At 43.8% G+C, this 16,951-nt stretch overlaps 1 protein-coding gene and 1 long non-coding RNA gene across 7 annotated transcripts in view; one reads left to right on the plus strand and one right to left on the minus strand.

Moving 5' to 3' along the window:
* Nucleotides 1-4,410, minus strand: part of LOC137541406 (uncharacterized) — a 1,168,812-nt gene extending 1,164,402 nt beyond the window's left edge. For all 6 annotated transcript variants that reach the window (XR_011025153.1, XR_011025156.1, XR_011025152.1 and 3 more), the window contains exon 1: nt 4,085-4,410. This is a non-coding gene — a long non-coding RNA (uncharacterized lncRNA). The remainder of the gene's footprint in view (nt 1-4,084) is intronic.
* DCAF7 (DDB1 and CUL4 associated factor 7) overlaps nt 4,326-16,951 on the plus strand; it is a 32,067-nt gene continuing 19,441 nt past the window's right edge. Inside the window, exon 1 of the mRNA XM_068262683.1 lies at nt 4,326-4,583. Within this exon, the coding sequence (XP_068118784.1) occupies nt 4,446-4,583 (138 nt within the window). The 5' untranslated portion in view covers nt 4,326-4,445. The remainder of the gene's footprint in view (nt 4,584-16,951) is intronic.

A 16,951-nucleotide genomic window follows, 5' to 3' on the forward strand; every position in this document is an offset into this window, starting at 1 on the left:
TAATTCATTCTAAAGGTTTTGGAATCAATAAAATTACAACAGTGTCCAAATGTATGCACCTGCCTAATTTTGTTTAAACAATTATTGCACACTTTCTGTAAATCCAATAAACTTCATTTCACTTCTCAAATATCACCGTGTGTGTGTCTCCTATATGATATACTGTATTTAACTGACATTTTTTTTATTGTAACAACCAACGACTTATACAGGAAAATCATGACGATTAACAAGGTTGTCCTAACGTTCGCATCCCACTGTACCATGCAGTTTACCACAGCATGCACCCCAATCCCTATAGCGGTGCATGGCACAGCTACAGGGATTTGGGTGCATGCTCATGTAAATGCAAGCACCAGCGTACTGTAAACCAACCCTGAAAGCATCTGTCTTTTCCTGTACAGCCAGACAGGGGCGTAGCAATAGGGTGTGCAGAGGTAGCGACCGCCTCGGGGCCCTTGGGCCAGAGGGGCCCTGAAGGGCCCTCCCTCAACTTCAGTATTATCTCTCTATTGGTCCTGTGCTCATAATAATCACTTCTATAGATACTTTGAATAGTGGTAATCATTAACAAACTGTTCCCCATCCCCTTCTTGCACCTCTGACACTGTAGTTGCCATTGGCAGGTTTTAGTGTGCCGTATCAATTGTTATGTATAGAGTGCTTGGGGGGCCCCATCGTAAAACTTGCATCAGGGCCCTCAGCTCCTTAGCTACGCCACTGCAGCCAGACCTGCGGAGTTGTTAGTCACACTAAGGCACGTCCACAGATAATTACATGATGCTGTCCAATGCAGTTGATTTCTACAGCGTTTGTATGTGGAATGAAAACTTTTCATTCAGTGCTATGCAAGAGTTCAGGTCTGCTTTAACTTTTGTAGTAGGTTATGTTTTTTTAAATCTTTTTTTCCCCAGTAGAGCGCAACAACCAGTCAGGCTTGAGTGTGGATGGGCTTGTTATCTACATTTGTTTTAAGCAGGGTAGTCTCTCAGACAGCCCAGTCTTGTGAATATTCCCTCAGGGCTGTGGAGTCGGTACAAAAATCATCTGACTCCGACTCCTCAGTTTATGAAACCACCGACTCCAACTCCACGTACCCAAAATAGCTCCGACTCCTTAGTCTAATTCTTACCAAGGCTATGGATTTGGTATAAAAATCCTCCGACTCCTCAGTTTATTGAAACCACCGACTCCAGGTACCCCAAATTTCTCTGACTCCAAACCCCTTTATTCTATCAGTTCAAATGTATTTTTTTTTCTCTTCACTTTATCTAGACATACTACAATAGCAGAGGCTCTTGGTTTCTCACTTTGTCTTTGAGACTTCAAAGGAATCTCCCTGATAGTGCCAAACTTGTTAGCAGCAGTCCTGTTGTGTATTTGTGTGCATAGGCTTTACTAGCTTGGTCAGATACATTTAGCCAAGACAATATTAGCAGGAAAATATTTAAAGAGGAGCTGTTAGGTATAAGGTCTCAGAGAAAATAAACACATATATCAGTAGCTAAAGATTGGCTGTACTTACATTACATATGCATTTCACTGTCCACGTTTGTACTTCACAGAATTTGTATATAGTATATGCAGAGATTGATGCTCCTGACAGCTCATGGCAGGTTCCATGTTTGTCTTACTCCTATGAAGCCAAATGTGTCGTCATGTCCTGCCTGCTTCCTGATCACAGAAAAGCTCATACTGAATAACACTAGTGTGCAGTGAATATTAATTAGCCATGTGGTTAGGAACAATAGCGGACTCCTGCAGTGTACTCTGCCCGGAGATTTTTCAGTGCTGTGCGCTGGACTGAGTTACAAGCTGCTGAAACTTGATCCTGTAACGTCTCCTTAGCAGCCGAGGGGAGGGCCCCAGAATTCTTTGCAGTATGGTATGCGGCTTGCGTCCTCTTGGGTCTAACAGCTTTGCTGATAAGCACACATCAAATGTAAGAGAGATTTTTATCTTCACTATTGCCTTTTTGGCTTCTGTCTAAACTGTTTAACACAGGAGAATAGAGGTTTAAATTAGCTTCTGCAGCCTGACAGTTACTCTTTAACAAATGCCACAGGGAGCATGGTGATTAGGTGTCTAGCAATATAGCCTTGACATGCCTACGTCCCAGGTTCAATTCTGAGCCAATACATTATCCGCATGAAGTTTGTATGTTCTCCCTGCTCAGTTGTACCTGCATGGGTTTCTTCTTACATCCCAAATTCATACTCATAGGTGAACTAGCAAATAAATAAATTGCACTAGAATACATTGATGCATCAAATTGCAAACCCCTCTAATATACTCTGTTAAGCTGTGCAAAAAATGTCAGTGCTATAGCTATATTTTCAAACAAAATCACTCTGTCCCTCTTTCTTCTTCATTTGTTCCTGTCTAAAAAGATATGTATTTCTCTATAAAAAATGTTTTCATATGATTCTAAACTTTTTCCTTTTCTCCAAGTTGATAGTAAAATATTGCTTATTTTCTTCTGCTAATATGAAGAAAGAGCAGTGATAAGAGAAAGGTCAAGTTTTGTTTGAATTCTAAAACTGTCTTCCTTTCCTCATATATATTTTTCGCAGTATGCATAACTACAATCAGGTATCATTGGATATGGCAGGGGCATGGCTTAAAGGACAGCTGAAGCGGGAGGGATTTGGAGCCTACCATATTTATTTTCTTTTTAAACAATACCAGTTGCCTGGCAGTCCTACTGGTCTATTTGGCTGCAGTAGTGTCGGAATCACACCAGAAACAAGCATGCAACTAATCTTGTCAGACCAGACAATAATGTCAGAAACACCTGACAGCTGGATGCTTGTTCAGGGTCTATGGCTAAAAGTATTAGAGAGAGGATCTGCAGGACAGGCAGGTAACTAGTATTGCTTCAAATGAAATAAATATGGCTGCCTCCATAGCCTCTATTACTGCAGTTGTCTAAATGGGCTTTATTTAATATCCTAAAATGTTGCTAGGTATACTATACATAATAATAAATAGCTATGGTATTTTATTGTTTCCTCAAAAATAAGCTGCCAAGTAACCAGAGAAAATTGGCAAACACGCAACAACCTTAAAGAGAAACTCCGACCAAGAATTGAACTTTATTCCAATCAGTAGCTGATACCCCCTTTTACATCAGAAATCTATTCCTTTTCACAAACAGACCATCAGGGGGCGCTGTATGGCTGATATTGTGGTGAAACCAGAGGCGTATCTAGAGGGGTGCAGGCATGGCTTGTGCCACGGGCGCCACAGCACCATGGGCGCCATACCTGACCCTGTGCTTCACTGGCCTGCCTGCCTCCATGGCTCCCCTGTCATTCAGACCTCAGATCAGATTAATGCTGTTATCTGGGGAACATGGCTACTTAACTTATGCATGTAGGGTTCACTTTGCTTAGTGTTAGAACAGAGGACAGAGAGGGAATAGGAAGAGCTATTTCCAAAAAAAGAAACCTCAGTAATATCCTAAGCCAAAACACACAAGCAACCATAACACATGTAAGCGAGAAATGATGCTGTTTTTAGAGGGGAAGGGGGCTCTGACCGAGGAGGGGGGCGCAATTTCATTGTTTGCCATAGGCGCTATATTACCCAGATACGCCCCTGGGTGAAACCCCTCCCACAAAGAAATTCTGAGTACGTACTCTTGGCAGTTTCCTGTCTGTGAACCTTGCTGCATTGTGGGAAATAGCTGTTTATGGCTGTTTCCAACTGTCAAAAAAACATGCAGCAGCTACATCACCTGCTAACAGTAAAAATGGCACCATGTAATAAATATCAGAATGTAAATCTGGGATTTAAAAGATTTTACAATGGGCAAACACTGACTAAATCATTCATACATAATTATTGTAAAAATGAAGCACTTTTTTTTATTACATTATTTTCACTGGCGTTCCTTTTGAGTAAGAGGGATATGGTGGCTGGCATACTGTTATTTCCTTTTGAACAATTCAGGTTGCCTAGCTGTCCTGCTGATTCTACTCAAAAATAATATTTGTATAGAAAGTTTTGACATTATCTGTTGTTTCTCATTATGAGGATTCAATAAAACTTCGGACCAATTAATTACATTTTCCTCACACACCTCAAGCACGCAGCCGCCTCACCAGCATTACTAGAACTCGACGTAATCTTTCTTCCCGCCTCTTTTTACCACAGGAGAGAACGAGGCTTGGTAACTACCTTCAGCCAGTCAGAATAGGTTACAAAAGCTCTGCCCATTTAGCGATTCGTCGAATGAGAGCGCGATGTTGTGTACCATCTATCCAATTAACGTTGTCTCCATCTCCAGGAATGTTTACTCCGAGACCCGACCTGCGAGCGTGGATTGGCTGGCGTTAAAAGCCTGTACGGCTAGGTCGTACAGTGGATTGCGCATGCGCATTGTGATCCCTGGTACGGGTCCGTGATTGCATCTCTCGGTAACAGTGGCTGTGTTCTCCAATATGTCCCTACACGGGAAACGGAAGGAAATCTACAAGTACGAGGCGCCATGGACGGTGTACGCTATGAACTGGAGTGTGAGGCCGGACAAGAGGTTCCGCCTGGCCCTGGGTAGTTTTGTGGAGGAATACAATAACAAGGTAACAATGTAATAGTAGATGGTGGTTGTTATGAACCCACACAATGTATCTATGCTGATAATATTGATATAAGCATAGTCTGTTGGTGTGGGACTACAGTGGCAATACACACTGATAATTTGTTTCTTACAGGCTCCATTTGATCAGCACACTAGAATATTAATATTGTACTTACTCTAGACCAGTATTTCTCAGCATTAGATTGGTATGTACACTTTATAAAACCCTTTACTCACCAAATACCCCCCCCCCCCCCCCTAGTGTAGTACACATTATCACAAGTACCCCTTGACAAAAATATATTTAATCGTAGTACATGATAATTGGTTCAAAACAATTAACAAGCATTTACTATTGCTTTTTATTAGCTAAAACACTAATTTGATGTTGTTTAAAGAGACACTGTAATGAGAAAACCGTCCCCTGGGGAGTACTCGCCTCCGGAGGGGGAAGCCTCAGGATCCTAATGAGCCTTCCCCGTCCTCCTCTGTCCCACGGGGGTCTCGCTGCAGCCCTTCAAAGCTGGCCGACAAATCCGTCAGCCTGTTCATTATTTACCTTTCCAGGCTCCAGCGGGGGCGCTGTTTCGGTTCTTCTATCGGAGATAGGCGGAAATAGCTGATCTCCGTCGGGTCTGCTCTACTGCGCAGGAGACTTGCGCCTGTGCTGTAGAGCGGCCTGACGGAGATCGGCTATTTCCGCCTATCTCTGTGGGAAAAGCGGATCCTGCGCTGGAGCCACGGAGGTAAATATTTACATCTCCGCCACTTCGGGAGGATTTTCGTTTCCACCGTGGGACCGAGGAGGACGGGGGAAGCCTCAATAGGATGCAGAGGCTTCCCACCACCCGAGATGAGTACCCCCCAGGGGACGTTTTTTCGTTACAGATTTTCTTTAAATAAGATAATTTTCTACAACTCTAAAAAAAAAAAAATATTCTCGGTTAAAGGAAAACTTAATGCAACTATAAAAAATGAGATTTACTCACCTGGGGCTCCCCCCAGCAGCCGATCGGTGCCCTCGCAGCCCCGCTCATATGCTCCTGCACCCGCCGGCGAACACTTCCGGTTTGGCCGTCACCGGCCGACAGGCATGGGAACGCGAGTGATTCTTCGCGTTCCCAGCCTGTATATCGTCCCCTATGCTGCTATTGCGGCCAGCTGGTCGCAATAGCAGCATAGGGGGCGATATACAGGCTGGGAACGCGAAGAATCACTCGCGTTCCCATGCCTGTCGGCCGGTGACGGCCAAACCGGAAGTGTTCGCCGGCGGGTGCAGGAGCATCTGAGCGGGGCTGCGAAGGCACCGATCGGCTGCTGGGGGCTGAGGGGAGCCCCAGGTGAGTAAATCTCATTTTTTTATAGTTGCCTTAAGTTTCCCTTTAAGTATAGCAAGCCCGAGTACCCCCTGGAACCATCATTGGTAACCCCTGGGGTACGCGTACCACACATTGAGAACCTAGGCTCTAGACAATCTGACTGTACTATGCACCAAATGGTGCCCACTTATGTTACCAATTTTTTTTTTTTGTCAAATCTTACCAAATCTATGTAGTAGAAGGGTAAACTATGTGAATATACTTTAAATGGATATTTAGGTAGGTCCTCATATTTCATAGAAATGGTAAGATTGGACAAAAAAGACTACAAAAGACAACTAGTCTAGTTGAGGGGACCCAGCAGAAAACCTCATAGGGAATAGTTCACACTCTACAGTACGAAGCATTCTAATTGGCTGAATAGCGTGGACATAATTTGCTACAACCTATTCAAAACCTAAAAGTTCACAAGGATGCTGTCCACCCATTCCCTATGAGGTTTTCTCCCCCTCAAGTAGACGAACACCAAAGATTGTATCTATAGTGGGCATCTTAAAGGGATCCCAAAGCTTGAGATTAAAATCAGATACTCTCCTTAAAGAGGAACTCCAGTGAATATATTGTAATAAAAAAAAGTGCTTCAATTTTACAATAATTATGTATATTTATACATAATTATTGTAGAATTGAAGCACTTTTTTTTTATTACATTATACTTTTTTTTTTTTTATTACAGTATAGTCACTGTTTGCCCATTGTAAAATCATCTTTCCTCTCCCTGATTTACATTCTGACATTTATCACATGGTGACATTTTTTTTTATTCCTGGCAGGTGATGTCAGTGGAAGGAGATGCTCCTTTTTTTTTGGGGGGGGGGGGGGGCGGGGCAGTTGGTAACAGCTGTGAACAGCTGTTCTTTCCTACAATGCAACAAGGCTCCCACAGTGTGATGTCAGAACCATGTTCCTGGCATCACACTGTTGGAGGGGTTTCACCACAATATCAGCCATACAGAGCCCCCTGATTCTCCGTTTGTGAAAAGGAAAAGATTACTCATGGGAAAGGGGTTATCTGCTACTGATTGGGATGAAGTTCAATTGTTGGTTATGGTTTCTCTTTAAAGCGAATCCGAGATGAAAAACGAACTATAACAAGTAACTTGTCTATATATATCTTATCTAAAGTTTAGATAGTTTACACAGCATATCTAGCTGCAAACAGCTTTAATAGAAAATTATTATTTCTTCCTGTGATACAATGACAGCAGCCATGTTGTTTGTAAACATTACACAGAGGCAGGCTTATCTGTATCTTGAGCACTCAGCCTGTGAAAAAAACCTAAACCCCCTCCTCCCCTCTGCCTCTGAAATCAATGGCTAGTAACACCTCCTCCTGCCCAGACTGAGCTCCCATGAGCCCTCGCTACTGCCAAGGCTCTCTGAAAGTAGTTCTGAGCCTGCGCAGTACAGCCCGGAGGACGTCCGATGACGTCAGCGCGCCGGCATGAAACGCACAATGGAGCGCAGAAGAAGCCCGACCTGGCCGCCGGCCTGGCCAGGTCGGGTCGGCCACCGGAGACCACCGGGAGCCTGCGGAGCAGCGCCGAGGGCACCTCCTGCCTGCCACGGGCTGGAGGAAGCCCCAGGTAAGTGGATATGGATTGTTGTTTTTTTTTGTTAGTCCCTGAACCTTCCCTTTAAGAGAGAGAAGCCTCAGGATCCTATTAAGGGCTTCCGGCGTTAATCAGATGTCCCCCGTTACTGAGCGCTGCTCCCGTCCAGATTGGGGCTGTGCTCCTTCCTAACTTGCAGCGCGGCTGTGCACTAGACACACGAGTACGGCCGTGCATATGCAGTGCTCCGTGGTCCCGGCTTACTCTGCCTGCCTGCATGCGTGGGCACGCGGCTACTGTGTGGGCACGATACAGGGAGAAGCGCCGCGTAGACCTGCTGTGATTGGTGACAATGCATCATTGCTAACCTTTGGGGGGGGTGGCTGCATTAAGCCGACGGGACAATAAAATACAGAGGGAAGCCTCAAAAGGATCCTGAAGCTTCCCTCTCTTTAGGTAAGTATCTAATTTTGTACCCAAGCTTCGGCTTGGGTACACTTCTTAAGGGCCTGCCTGAGCAATATATCTATTATCAATACTTATTTGTTATTTGTCTTTCCTGTGAATAGTGATAGTAACTGAAAGCCAAAATTATTTGCAGTTTAGCTTGATCTTTGTACAAGACTAAACGATTTCAGAAAGGTAAGTTGAAAGCTTGCTAGATTTATCAAGCTTTTAGTTTTAGTCAATCACCATATTTATTGACTTCTGGTTAGTTTGGCCAAATGTCTGTCTCTGCCCCAGTAAGGGCTCGTTCACACTGGAGACGTTTTTGGATTATTTTTTTTAAGCGCAGGCGATTTGTACAAATCGCCCTAAAAGTGCTTACACTATGCTTTCCAATGAGATGGTTTTCATTGGGGCGTTCCGTTTGCTTGCGGCTGACAAAAGCGCTGCATGTACCATTTTCAGGGCGAGTTGCCCTGAGTGGAAGGTATTGGGAAATCGCAAAGAGCTTGAAAAAGCACTTTGTATAGCGATTTCCCCAGCGCTTTAATAAATACGTTGTATATATTGATTCTCATGGGCAAAGTAATCACTTCCTGACTGACGTCAGGAAGTGATTTAAATAATTGCTCTGCTAAAGCGCTTACAAAAGTGCTTTATAACACGTAGAGCAGAGAGATTTGAAAAAAAAAAAAACTCGGCGATGGGCGCGAGCGGAACGAAATGTGAACGAGGCCTCAGGCTAGGTTTCCCACTTGTGCAGGATCACGTGCGACCAGTTGGAGCGGACAGTGTATTATCTGCTCGGATTGTCAGCTTTGATCTGGCTGGAGCCCGGGGCAGATGCGTTAACCCCATAGGCTATATGGGGAACATATCTGCTCTTCTGGGATTATTGTGCACTGCACAGAAGTGCGGTCTGCTCACCACAACAGATCCAAACAGGCTTACAAGTGTGAACGGCTCCTATATATAAAATAGGAGCCATTCACTGTAAGTTTTGCAATAAGCAGAGAACGGACAAGAAATGTCAGTTCCCAGCTCAAGTGGAAACACAGCCTGATTCTGCTTCCTATGGGGTAAGAGTAATTTTCAGCTTATACCTACTTACTAATTCTGGTTCCTATGGATCAAAAGTTCGAGAGTCAAATAATTTGTATTGTAATATCCATATTGCATCAAATCTCTTGGTCTTTACATTATGTCAATGTTGGTAAAATCTAAGGCTATGGGGGGAAAACATTCTACTATGAAGAATGGCAAGGCTAATGAAGACTATTAGATGTTGGTGCCCTCGCCCACCAGGCTTTTCATTTTTAAGTGTATCTGAGATTAAAGGGACAAAAGGATTTTTACTTACTGGGGCTCCCCTCCATCATGCCACTGTCAGCCCCAATAAAGTCCACAACTCTGCTCAGTCGTGGACTACTTCGTATGTGTGGTCCTGGTGGCATGCCTCCCCGATAATGCTTTTGCGGATGGGAGCATTCTGTGCATGCCCAGTTTAAGACTGTATCTGCGTTTGAGTACAACACGATGGAGGCGCAGGCCTGGAACAGCACGTGCACAGTGGTCTTCAACCCAGCTGTATTGCAGACTTCACATCGTGCTGGTGGATTGGACAGGGAGGGCGTTGGGGAGCTAACAGACTACATCGGGATGGAGGAAGCCCCAGGTAAGTAAAATTTAATTTGTCCAGTTCATCCCATTAGCGGTAACCCCAAGTCAGGCTTGGGATGGAAATCCGCAGCTCAGAGCAGTAATCCCGTGTTTTTAGGGCATGAAAGCCTGTGAAAAAATTGCAGCGCTTTTGTACAAAATAAAAAAAATCAATCTGGAAATAATCGTACAGCCAGGGAGCTTAAAGCGGAATATGCATTTCAACTTTGCTCTAAAACATTATTTCCCAGAACGTCTTTCAGGACAGCACCCCCTCTTGAGACTTGTCTCTCTTCCCTCATAGTGGACAGGAAGCTAAAAGATAAAAAAAATTTGCATAGCGGATATGCAGGCAGCATAAATACCCCCCAGCTCACCTAGAGCCCTCAGTTGTTTTTTCTGTCCCGGACGGGACGCTTGGCGGAGCCTCCGCAGGTGCCATCTTTGTCAGGCGGCAGGGGCAGCGTGGTTGCGGACTGCAAACAGAGCTGGTCATGGGAGCCAGCGTGCAGTTCGCACAGCGTGGAGGAGCTTCTCCAGATCTGGCAGCTTCTATATACGCGCATGGGCGCGCAAAGGAAAAATTCCGGCCGGATACCGGAAGTGCGTCACGCGCTGCGTCCCGCGTGACCGGAAGTAGGAAGCGCCGTTTGGCGGTGGCAATTCGGTGCACCTGGACCTACCCCACACTAATCAGGTAATCAGCCAACACTATTTTAATGTTAGCAGTGCATGTTCCCACCTCTCTGGCAACATGGAGGACGCTGCAGGCCCCGCTCCGCTGCAATCTGCCGAGCCTGGCACTGAACCCTCTCTGGTAAGCGGCACAGGGGTGCTCAAATACCTGGGGAATATGTTTAAGTGTGGGGTATGATAAGATGTATGGGATATGCACTAATTTAGGCCATATTATCCATTTTTACAGCCTAAAAAGGACAAATCAAGCTCCCAGCATCACTCATCTGCTTCTACATCTTCTAAGGGAGAAAGTAAATGTCCATTATGCAATGCAAAAATTTCCTCTTCTTCAACCAAGAAATTATGTCACCATTGCACTGATAAGATTGTGAAAACTGAATCCCCTGTGATATTTAAGGATTTAATGGGATGGATGAGATCAGAAATGACCACAGCTATTAAGGAAATTAAAGATTCTGCAATAGCATCATCATCATACACTCCGGCTTTGGAAACTCAGCAAGTAGTACAACCGGAGGATCCCATTCCACCACCTGGGTCCCCTCCAGCAGCTTTAGTTCCCACACCAGCTTCTAGAAAGAGAAGGGCTGAGGAATCAGTTGGGTCTGAGCTATCTGAGGGAGAATTAGAAATTTCATCCTTTGAGGACATTTCGGAAGATGAAGGGGGGGAAAAGTCGGGGAAAAATCAGAAGTTTGCTTTTTCTCCCGATCTTATTAATGATTTATTATCTGCCATGCACAGTACTATGGGTATTGAGACAGAAAGGAAATCTCTATCCCAGTTGGATCAAATGTATGAGGCGTTATCTGATCCTCATTCCTCTTTTATCCCGGTCCACTCTTCTCTCAAAAATATGATAAGAAAGGAGTGGGATAATCCCGAGAAACGGGCTTTTTGGCCAAGGACCCTTAACTGGCGGTACCCCTTTTCCGCTGAGGATCAGAAATTCTGGGGTCCCTCTCCTAAGCTTGATCCAGCTTTATCAAAGATTTCGAGAAATACAGACTTACTTTTTGAGGATTACGGGCACCTTAGGGACCCGATAGACAAAAAAAACGATAACCTTCTAAGGAGAGCTTGGGAGTCATCCTCACTTACATTTAAACCTGCCATCGCTTCCACGGCAGTGGGTAGATCCCTAAAGACCTGGTTGACGGAGACCCAACATAAAATTGCCACGGGGGTATCTAGAGAGGAAATCTTAACGGATTTCCCTAAAATGTTTAATGCCACAGATTATATGACTGATGCAGCAGATGACACAGTGAAGCTTACTGCCAGGACTACTGGCAGTGAAGCTTACTGCCTGGACTACAATTCAGCTAGGCGTGGAGTGTGGGTTAAAACTTGGAAGGGGGATAATTCCTCCAAAGCCAAACTATGTGGAATACCCTGTGAGGGAGAGTTGTTGTTCGGGTCTAAACTTGATGAGACCTTAGAGAGAACAGCTGACGTTAAGAAGAATTTTCCTGTTAGGAAGAGAACGTTTCAGTCTAAACGTTCCTTTCGTGACAACACAAGGCCAGAGTCGAATAATAAAACCACCACAAAGAAAAGATGGGCCCCCTATAGAGTACAGAAGGGAAAATCAAACTTTTCCCCTCGTCCTTCAACCCAGTCTAATAAACAATGACGCCAGCATCCCGGTGGGGGGAAGGATTACCCACTTTTACGAGACATGGCAGGAAACATTTCAAAATCAGTGGCTATTAAAGATAATTTTAGAGGGGTACAGCATAGAATTCATACAGGCACCACCTCAAAGGTTTTTCGTATGTCCAACTCCAAGGGACATTGTTCAGGGACTGGCACTTCAAAGAGAAATATCCTCTCTACTGCAAAAAAGAGTAATCAGGGAGGTTCCAAAATGTCAACAGGAGTTAGGTTTTTACTCCCCAGTATTCCTGGTAAAAAAGCCTCAGGGAGATTTTCGATTTATCCTGAATCTAAAGGAACTGAACAAGTCGATAAAATACAGAAGATTTCGAATGGACAATATTTACTCAGTGATAACTCTCTTACAGAAAGACTGCTTCCTAGCATCTCTGGACTTAAGGGATGCATACCTGCATGTTCCAATTCATCTGAGATCACAACAATTCCTCAGGTTCGCAGTGCAGCTGGAGGGAAAGGTAAGACATTTCCAGTTTAATGCTCTACCTTTCGGCATCTCTTCTGCTCCTTGGCTCTTCACAAAAATTTTGTCAGAAGTATTAGCGGTAATCAGGGGCAGGTCCATATCGGTTCTTAGTTACCTGGATGATTTGTTGATTTGGGGACAATCTAAAGACTCAGTGTTGTTGCAGATAGAATCTACTATTTCGTTTTTGCAATCCTTGGGATGGCTTATTAACTGGTCTAAGTCCTCCCTAAATCCTTCTCAGGTCATGGAATTTTTAGGCTTCAATATTTCTACTACTAGTGAAAAGATTTTGTTGCCAGACAGAAAGATTTCTGCAATACTTAATGCTGTTTCTTCTTTCCAGCAGGCCCATTACATCTCCCTCAGAAAGGCAATGGCAATTCTGGGACTTCTAACTTCTGCCTTCCCGGCCATTCAATGGGGTCAGTTCCATGCCAGAACTTTGCAAATTTGGATCCTAAAGGAATGGAACAGGGATGTGAAACTCCTGGACAAGAAAGTATTCATTCCCTACAGTATAAAGGTCTCACTCATGTGGTGGAAAGATCTCACACATCTGTCAGAAGGTCGGCTGTGGCATTATCCATCTCAATCAGTGATAACAACAGATGCCAGTCTGTGGGGTTGGGGAGCTCACATGGATGGTCGTCCAGCTCAAGGACAGTGGTCCAACAAAATGAGAGCCAGGTCATCAAACAGCAGGGAACTTCAGGCAGTATGGTTGGCACTACAAAATTTCAGCCAAGATATAACCCAGAGTCATGTACTGATAAGAACCAACAACAGCAGTGTGGTAGCTTACCTAAATCGTCAGGGGGGGACAAGAAGTTCGTTACTGTGGTCCCAAACCAGACGAATCCTGAATTGGGCGGAAAGGAATCTGGGGTCTATAAAAGCCAGACATTTGAAGGGTACAGCCAACCAGTTGGCAGACTTCCTAAGCAGGTCCCCTCTGAAGCAGGACGATTGGGCCCTAAATCCGGCAGTTTTTCAGGAGATCAAGGATCAGTGGGGATCCCCCGAAGTGGACTTATTTGCAAACAAGGAAAATACCAAGTGTCAGAAATTCTGCTCCCTGTGTCCCCTAGACAGACCTTGGGCAGTGGATGCCTTCTCACTAAATTGGGGAGCAGGTCTGATGTACAGCTTTCCCCCAATATCTCTCATCCCACGAGTTCTGAACAAGATCAGGCAGGATCAAGCTCATATGATTCTGATAGCCCCGTTTTGGCCGAAGAGGCCATGGTTCACGTTATTACAGGAATTGGCAGTATGTCAGCCAATTATTCTTCCGAATCGGCAGGATCTACTACAGCAGGGCATAGCCTTTCATCCGAACCTACAACTTCTTCACCTTACGGCATGGAAGCTGAGTGGAAAATCTTGAAAGCAAAGGGGTTCTCAGATAAGTTATCAGAGACCCTAATACAATGTCGTAAAAAAGTAACAAGGAATATTTATAATAAGACATGGTCAGTGTATTCAGATTGGTGTAAAGAGAGATCCCTGGATATATCTTTATCTACCTCAGTTCTTGAATTTCTTCAACAGGGACTACAAAAGGGATTAAGTGTTAGTACCTTGAAGGTTCAGACATCTGCAATCAGTGTTTTTCTTGAAAGAAAACTGGCGGCAGAAGAATACTTTATTAGATTTTTTCAGGCTTTAAAGAGAATTCTACCAGTAGTTCGATCCAGAATTCCTTCATGGGACTTAAATACAGTTCTTCAAGCTATGTGTACAGCTCCATTCGAGCCATTGAAGGAGATTTCAGATAAATTTCTTTCTTTAAAAACCGCCTTTCTGCTGGCAATCACTTCAGCAAGAAGGGTTGGGGAACTTCAGGCTTTATCGATTCAGGAACCATACTGTATTATTTCAGATGATAGGATTACATTAAGGATAGACAGCGCCTTCCTTCCTAAGGTAGTATCTAAATTCCACAGAAACCAGGAGATATTTCTACCTTCCTTTTGCGCAAATCCATCCAATGAGAAGGAAAAACGTCTGCATTGTCTAGATGTAAGAAGATGTATCATTCATTATCTCGAAAGGACTAAGGAATGGAGAAGGTCGGATTCGATGTTGGTATTGTTTGGGGGAGTGTCTAGAGGGAAGCAGGCCTCCAAAGCTACATTGGCCAGATGGATTAGAGAAGCCATTACTACTTCATACCGATCTCAGGGGAAACTGCTTACTACTTCAATCAAAGCTCATTCGACAAGGGGTATCTCTACATCCTGGGCAGAGAGGGCTGGTGCATCCATCGAACAGATTTGCAAGGCGGCCACCTGGTCCAGTCAGAATACTTTTGTCAGGTACTACAGGCTAACTGTCCTATCCAGTGCAGACTTGAGTTTTGGCAGAAAAGTTCTACAAGCAGTCGTCCCACCCTAAGATTTCATCTTGTCTATCTCTCAAGAGGGGGTGCTGTCCTGAAAGACGTTCTGGGAAAGACCACATTTACTTACGGTAAAGTCTTTTCCAGTAGTCTGAAGGACAGCACCCCTGCGACCCACCCAGTGTGGGAAATATTGAGGTAAATATACATATTATTTTTTTGTTTTGTTATTTAAGCATACGTCCGTATAATCTTTTTTTATTAACTGAGGGCTCTAGGTGAGCTGGGGGGTATTTATGCTGCCTGCATATCCGCTATGCAAATTTTTTTTATCTTTTAGCTTCCTGTCCACTATGAGGGAAGAGAGACAAGTCTCAAGAGGGGGTGCTGTCCTTCAGACTACTGGAAAATACTTTACCGTAAGTAAATGTGGTCTTTACAGCATATTCTATGCAACCAGCATTTTTTTTTTTTTTTTTACTAGACCAGCATTGGAAGGGTTACACACAGAGCTTTAAAGTTCCGTGGAGAGAAAAGCTGCAGCAGCCAAAGTTTAGATAGATACATTTAAGTAAACACAATGTAACAAGTGGTGAATGTTACACACTCTCTGGCTGTCCTCCAGCTCCTGCACAGTCAGAGAGAGTGAGTCACATTCCTCACTTGTTACATTGTGTTTACTTAAAGCGAAATATGACCCTGCATTTTAACTTTGCTCTAAAACATTATTTACAGTATATTATATGCAACCAGCATTTTTTTTTTTTTACTAGACCAGCATTGGAAGGGTTACACAGGGCTTTAAAGTTCCTGGAGATTTCTGCAGACGCATCCGAAGCTGAAATAGATGCATTTTGTTTACATAAATGTATCTAAGTGTTGAATGTGACTCTCTCTCTCTGACTGAGGAGCTTGGAGGACAGCCAAAGAGTGTGTAACTGTTTATCAATAGATACATCTAACTAAATAGAATGTAACAATCTGAACTTCTGCATGTCTCTCCACGGAACTTGAAACATCTGTGTTTTAAAAAAAAAATGCTTTTTGCATATAATATGCTGTAAATAATGTTTTAGAGCAAAGTTGAAATGCAGGGTTATATTCGCTTTAAATGTATCTATCTAAACTTCGTATGCGGCAGAATTTCTCTCCACGGAGCTTTAAAGCTCTGTGTGTAACCCTTCCCATGCTGGTCTAGTAAAAAAAAGAATGCTGGTTGCATATAATCTGCTGTAAATAATGTTTTAGAGCAAAGTTGAAATGCAGGGTTATATTCCGCTTTAAGCTCCCTGGCGGTATGATTGGTTCCAGATTGATTTTTTATTTATTTTTTTTTGTACAAAAACGCAATTTTTTTTCACAGGCTTTCATACCCTAAAAACACGGGATTACTGCTCTGAGCTGCAGATTTCCATCCCAAGCCTGACTTGGGATGGAACTAGTTGAACTCACTAAAGCCTCTCACATATGCTAAACTGAAGTCTGTCGACATGTCCGACTATCTACAGATCTTGCTGCGTTAGACAACAATCCTGTGCAATAATCTAGCCCAACAACATGACGAGCAACAGATATCACATTTTTGCGCAATGTGTCCTGATCTATGCACAAGTAGTTGTGTAGTTGGCCACGTGTGTACGATGCCGTTTTCCTGAATGTGGATATTTTGTGCATATTGTGTGCCCATGCAGTATTTAAATAAGATGGTAATTTGCAATAATGGTGTGTGGAAAAGACTTGTCGTTTCAGCGACGTCGCCGGTAAAATTGTTTCCACAACCTTGGTCATATGTATTCCATGACCTCTATTTATTTATTTTATTGCGTTTGTATGGGTTTTAAGGGTAAATGTCCTCATATAGAGTACTGACCGTATTTGCAGTCAGTGCTTTCTGTCACATGATCTGGCTATTACGGTGGGGTATGATTCGATGTCAGGTGCTGCGCATATCTGGTCACTTGCATGACTATAGAGTGTCTGTCCTGGAAGCAGTGGCTGGCTCTGTCTACATTGTGACATCATTCCTAGCCACCTTTTTGTAAACTGGGGAGGGGGGTTGGCACATGCCGCTGCATTTTCATAGTACTAGCTCTTTTGTAACCTTGTGCAAGTCCTCAGCTTAGTGTTGGGCTCCCTATCCCTGCC

This window comes from Hyperolius riggenbachi, chromosome 12 (genome assembly GCF_040937935.1).
Source record: "Hyperolius riggenbachi isolate aHypRig1 chromosome 12, aHypRig1.pri, whole genome shotgun sequence".
Classification (NCBI taxonomy): Eukaryota; Metazoa; Chordata; class Amphibia; order Anura; family Hyperoliidae; genus Hyperolius; species Hyperolius riggenbachi.